Below are 6790 nucleotides of genomic sequence, written 5' to 3' on the forward strand. Positions count from 1 at the left end.
TCTTTTGAAGCTATATACGAACTGGCAATTTTCTATTTTAGATGTCAATCTATTTCTATCTAACTAAAGCATAATCTCATAATGTGTCTTCACCTCCATAGTTGATCTGAAATTGCCTCAGCGTTTCAAGTTATCTTTCCATTAGCGCAAAATCTGATAAAGCAAAATTTAGACAGTGAGATACAAAGTTTTTAAGGGACTAGTTTTCCTTTCGGGTTCAGGCTTCAGTGTGAAAACTATTCGATTCTTAATCGCTTAGATTTACTGCATGTCTGCATTGACCAGTTTGCCTTTGCTAATTGGGCTCATTCAGAAATTTTAACTTGTGGTCCCATGTCCTCTTAGACATAGATTTTTAAGCCACGTTTGAGATTACAAACTGGGCTGAGGCCCAGTTTTGGTTGGAAATATATGATTCGTTCACAACTTTATGCCCGAACATTCGGAACTCATTTTTCCGACCTACGTTGTTTCATCAAATGCTCTTTGTTTGACATGGTTTATCAATTATCACCAAACAAGATGTAAAAAACTTGAAAAAAATCCGCGTTTTTAGATTTGTCTGTTGCGAATTATAACAACTTGAAAACGTTATTGTTTTTGGCATTGGTTTTACGTTTCTTAACGTAAAACTTAACTTTTGTGATCATTTATTGCTGAACGTATTTGTAATCTCTCACCCTTTGTCTACAGGACTGTCCACGGGCACTTCACAACCTTATGCTGCAATGTTGGAGCTACGAATCTCGGCGTCGTCCCTCGTTCAGTGAACTAATCGCTCAGCTGGACCGATTCATCCGCCAACCGCATTTGCTAAAGGATGACACTGAGGCGGGGGACTCATCGGCCCCACTTCTGAACCCAGATAGCCCCACCAGCCTGCAGGACGTGTCCAACCTGGACGAGTGGTTGGACATGGTCAAGTTGGGACGCTACCGTAGAAGCTTCTATGACCACGGGATCAGTGACTTGGAAACGCTGGCACACATTTCTGCCAGGTAAATGGCTCTTAGCAAAACAGTGTTGTTATTTTCTGATTCAATACTGCTTTTTCACGAGAAAACTTTGTGATCAGTTTGAATAGCATTACTGTTTGTGAAGACCAAACTTTAATCTTGTTTCAGTGATCTGGAGCGTCTCGGGATTGCATCACCTTCTCATCGGAGTCGTCTGCAGAGCGGACTTGACACCCTGCGTCGCCATCTCACATCCCCACCTTCCTCCGGAGCATGCATGTCTCCTGGTATGTCCAGCACGATGCGTCTTCCATCCGAAACGTCTCCTCCAGTTGTTGCTAGCAACCATTCCTTTACGTTGCCTGCTCAGCAGCAACGTCAGGCCAGAAATGTCGACGCGGCAATTGTCTGACGCACAACATCGGACGTTTCCGATAAATGGAATCCGCAAATTTCCGAACATGACGTGGTTCGTGAGAAACTGCTTCAGGTCGAAAGAAGTGGTATCTGGACAAAGGAAATTTCGGCCAGATAGCTGTGTTGCTTCTGCGTGCATCTGACATGGCAAAACAATCAATTCCAACGCAAAAAGTTTGACACTAGCAAACTGGGTTGTCAGGAAATGAATATTAGCTTTTCTGTATTTATTTAAATTAAACTTGTAAACGTGTATTCCATTACATTATCACGCTGACGTATACTACTTGCTTTGTATTGGAATAGCATTGACAAGATTTTCTGTTCTGAAGGGATCGTCGAAATGTTTTGACATATTTTTTCTTCGTAATTTTTGCTAACTATTTTCGTACTTGGTAGGCTACAATTTTTTTTCATGATATGAATCTTTTCATGAACTCACGAAGCTTTTTTTTCACCACGCAATTTTCATATGACGTGGACACTGTGTCACGAGTTGAACCTCGAAACCTGCTTTCATTCTGCAGCCAATCGATGAATGGTTGCAAATTGAGATGTGTTGGTCAAAATTCTGAAGTTCTGAAATGATTATGTTGTATTTATTGAATTTTTAAATGCATTTGCGTTGAAGATATTTTTCTATTGTAATTTTAACGTAAATTCACGTGAATGATTTTTTGCTCCGGATTGCCTTTGCTTGAAGTTGGATCGTCATCAGAAATGACAAAAAATGGGAAACAATTTTGAAAAGTTTAATTTATGAGAAATCATGTTTTCCGTATTGCTTTTTCGTTGCCTTGATCAACCACAAAAATCCAATCCTGATCGAAAGTATCGTTTTTTATGTAAATCTGTTGATAAAACGTCAAAAAAGAAGCCTCTGCAATACAAAAATTTATAAACCGTGCTTTTCGACATCAGATCTTCAATCGTCGAAGTGTATTCTATACCATCAAAAAACGAAATGTTTCTCAGCTGTCCCAGACAGCAAATCAGTCGTTTTTAACATTGATTCAACGTCTGCAGACGTTGGCTACACACGTACATCTATTTATCTAAAATGCCATTTTTGTATTGTTCCTACGTAAAGCCGATTATTATTTATTATAACGTAGCCTGCTGCTTTTCAGGTCTTTTCTTCGTGTTGTTTTCAAATAAAACACAAAATAAATACATTTATGTTCGATTTGAGTCTGTAAATGTAATAACTTAGCATCAAAATTGTTTTGTTTATTGTTGGGCTACACGCGTACTGCAGCAAACAAATGCACTTTCCAAGTTTTTACCAACTTTGAAGCTGTTCAAATATCATAATGAAATATATCATATAATTGAAAATATAAGAAGCCATTTTCTTTCCACCCCTACAAGAAACTAAACATGACTTTTTTTCCAATCTACCTAATGGAACATAGATCTTTTGGCTCTCAACAAGGACGTCTTGTCAATTTAAATAGCTCCTTTCATTATCAGCTGGTCAACTGTTTCTCAGGTTATATAGACCCAGTTCTTTTTTCATATTACATAGATTAAATTTTCAAACTTGGTGCAATGCCAGCTTAGGGTAGCTTCGCCCATTGCTAGCATGGTAAGTTCTGCATTCCAGTTAGTGCTTTGTAGATTGGACGCTCCGCATTGATAAGGTCAACAGTTTGTTCTCACACGCATGTACTCACCGGACAAGTGGGCTAAATGACAAAAAAGTAGAAAGGGCGTTTAGAAATTAAATGTTTTTTTAAACTCAGTAGACTATGTCTTTAAGCTTAATAGTGCTTATTAAGCTTTTAAAGACCGTCTTCCTTTTCTGTGACAGGTTTGTTGAGCCTTTGACTTAGTCCAGGGGTCACCAAACTTTTTTCTCTGAGGGCCGGATTGCTTCGAGATTAACAGATGTGGGCCAGATGCAAATTGCGAAAAGATATACGACTATTTAGATTAGAATCTCCATTGACTTGAATTGAGCACAATAAATAACAAAGTCAGCGGTGGAATAGCAAAGTTGTGATGAAAATCGAAAGGTTGCTAGAAAAGCTATCCTCTGCTGTGATACACTACAGAGCATCGTGCTCTTGAAAAAACATTACATCTTTCCAAATTTGGCCTAAGCTGTCCCCATTTGTGGTGGCCTAATGATAAAAACAGAACACCAACATGTAGGCTGCCTGGTGGAAAAATGTACAAATTATTTCCGCAGCACGTGGCGGGCCGGATGAAATCAGTGACCACGGACTTAGCCGAATCGCACACGTTAGCTCAAATCTTTGCCCCCTTGTGTGGTAGAATTACCAAACTTCCAAATTGCTTAGAAAAGCAAACATTTTCCTGAAATCAAGGTTGCAACCTGGTCACACATTGCAAGGAAAAATGTACTTGATCAAAGGAAGACCATAAATAACTTTACGTAAATTCACTTTTAACTGGTGGCTTACTTGTTTATTAAGATTAATACGAAGCTAACAGTTTGCACAACTGAACAAATAAAAAGAACCATATTTTTCTCCTACAAATCTGCGTTTTGTTTTCCTTCGAATCGCTATGTCGCAGTCTTCTTTCAGTTGTTGTTATTCCTTAAGTTAAAAAAATTTCTTGGAATTAAAATATCTTTATTTTAATCGCTTGTTTAGGCTATCATTTCTATTTTGGCGTCTGATACTATGTGGCCAGTTGCCCACCATAATTGTTGTTGCTGAAAACATGAAGAATAGTTTCGTTTTGCTTTTTCATTTTGTTCTTTGACCTGTTTCATAAGAACTCGTGACATAAAATAGATTTAAAAAATGTTAATAGATATCTTTGAGGACCATAAAAATTCTTATGTCTAGCCGACTTGTCTATGAACACAGGTGTTCTCCGAATACTTGACCTTTGCCTTCAACGAAGTGAAAGTGGTTGCTTGGAAGAAAGCCAAGCCTTCGACCACGTATTCAAACTCACATCAAAATTTATTGCACATATTCACACAAATAACTGCCAGTTGAAAAATAAAGATTGAAACGCTTAAGTAGATCCTGAAAAAATAAAATCAAGAGGCAGCAAGATGACAAAAAAAAAAAATTTAGATCTTTGAAAAGGTAAGGTCACACACTCTAGTTGCTTTTAACGACCAAAAAAACTTCTAGCTGGCTCTCTGAGTTTGAAATCAACATTCCGTTTTAAGAGGATTTATTAACAATGTTGGCTCAACTTCAACGAACATTATTCAGTTTGTGTCTTTTCACTTTTAAAAGGAAAAGGTGTTTCCAGACATATTCTGTTAGCGAGGGCCAAACCAAAAAAGTAAACTTTTGATTCTACGAGGCCAGCGTTTCCCAACCTTTATGTGGTTCATCTCTTTTTGAAGCTTCTACCCTGCGCACTGCGCACCCCCTCTTTCTTTCCTGTAAAGTTACTTATATGCTATAAATTAGCTCAGAAATACATGCAAAGGCATTTAAATTTCAAAGAGCTACTTTACTGTATTTGATAACTGTTCATGAGAAGATTGATATTGTAACTAGCGTTAAAATTCGTGGTTGAGTCTTTGAAAAGCCAATGTCATACCACATTTAACTTCGAACCTTTCGTTTGATATGCAAAAGCTTTTCCAAGCTACCACTATTGAGATTTTTTTAATTTTTGGAATTTTTGGCAATTTTTGGTGAATCTATAGTCTACTCTAGGGCCTCTAGGCGACCGATTTTCGTTTTTTTTTTTTTTTTTAAAGCAACACTAAAACACGACTCACGTCTCTATGTAGGCTAGATGTAGACTTACATACAATTGCCCAGTGCCCACCACTGTGTGACTGTGTTGTTGCAGCACAAATAAAACAATATAACAACATCGGTAGATTTACAAGGCTGATTCTCAACTAAGAAGCCAACAATATAAATTAATTGGCAGCAAATTCAAACCCGATCAAACACTTTTTGCTGCAAAACATTTAATAAATGTCAACAAAGCAAACAATCAAGTTATTTTGCGTCTTTGATGTGAAACAAACTGGTGCTAAGGTAGCAGGTTTCATATCGAATGGACTGGATTGTTGCTATTTCAGACGAATGAGAAGTTCCACAATGCAATTACACTGATTTTTCCAATAGAAGTTTAAACATATAAAGTTTTCTAAAAAATTGGTTGGTTTTGAATTTTTATCCTCAGACTGACAAAGTCGAGATTATTCCTGGCAGTTTCGCATAGTTGTGGACTTGTAAAAGCTTTAAACCGCTGACGCAGGGTCGGTTACCAAGATTGACAAAGTGAAGTTTCCGATAGTTGTTGAAGACGGAAGTGTTGTTGCTGGTAAATTATTCCATCCACTAGGTGCCGCTGAATGGAGAGTCTTTCTTATAATGCGTCGCTCAAGCGCATCCTCCCTTCCAAGAGCGGAAGCAGCACCGATTTAATCTTGAGTCGGCCGCGCAACTACTGAGCATATGTTGTGTCCTGGTAGTTTGTGGTATGACATAACATAAACACCGGTAAGTCAAAGAAAACATTGAGGGGTCTTTGTGTAAAAACGCAAAGTGTAGGCTAAATTGAGAAAAATCTTGTTGCAAACTTTGAGGAAAGTTCCCATTTTGGAGTTCTACCTGCCAAATTTAGCTCATTTTGACCCGTTCCTTGCGTTTTGTGTTGATTTTTTGCAAATAGTCTTGCAAGTGCAGTTTACTAAATAAGTATGGTAACTTGAATGTTGTGTCGAACTTAAAACATCTTTAAATTCAAGTGAAAACAGTCAAGGCTACTTTCACTTGAATTTATGTAAAAACAATACGTTTACACAGTTTTGTTGCCTAATACTGTATAGTACTTCATTCATTCATTTTATTTTTCGTCATTAACGCGTCCGGGACGAAAAAGATAGGCTACTACAAACTATAATAGTCGATATAGACCCACCAGCACGTTAATGAACGGAAAAAAGTGGCAAAACGTTGAAAGGTTTAAAACGTGCCTGAATAGTAGATCATGTAGTAGGCTATATGCATGTAGTTAGCATGACCATAAAACCCTTCTCACAATTTCGTTGAGGTATCTAAGCGAATTCCCTATATCAGCATTGCAGTTCTACAGAATAGGCCTAAATGTCTTTGTACGTAATTGAGCATGCAAACTACTGTAGCTCCTTGTACCCCTTTGTGTTTAATGTTCTCCCAAATTCTATAAGATGATGCAATGAAACCTTTCAAACTCTGTCGTCATTTTTAGTTGAAGCACAACAATATTGTTATAGAAGAAGCAATGAAAATAATATTATTGTTATAAGAACAGAAATTTTATGGCAATCAGTTCTGCTTATTTCAATCTTTTTCTACTATGACCGGTCCGGCAGTGTTTGGACAAATTTGTTTTGACAAAATAAAATCTACAAAATGTTAATGTTTCTTAACTATAGTGTTTTAAAATTTAAGTGGTTGAAAACAACACCACGGTAG

At 37.4% G+C, this 6790-nt stretch overlaps 1 protein-coding gene across 1 annotated transcript in view; it reads left to right on the forward strand.

The window, feature by feature from the left end:
- The window catches only part of LOC145766282 (ephrin type-A receptor 4-B-like), a 36489-nt gene extending 33941 nt beyond the window's left edge, over nucleotides 1–2548 (forward strand). Inside the window, exons 16-17 of the mRNA XM_082577957.1 lie at nucleotides 694–998; nucleotides 1125–2548. Of these exons, the coding sequence (XP_082434083.1) occupies nucleotides 694–998; nucleotides 1125–1368 (549 nt within the window). The 3' untranslated portion in view covers nucleotides 1369–2548. The remainder of the gene's footprint in view (nucleotides 1–693; nucleotides 999–1124) is intronic.
- The last annotated feature ends 4242 nt before the right edge of the window (nucleotides 2549–6790 follow it).

The sequence above is a fragment of the Aplidium turbinatum genome, chromosome 3, assembly GCF_918807975.1.
Source record: "Aplidium turbinatum chromosome 3, kaAplTurb1.1, whole genome shotgun sequence".
Lineage (NCBI taxonomy): Eukaryota > Metazoa > Chordata > Ascidiacea > Aplousobranchia > Polyclinidae > Aplidium > Aplidium turbinatum.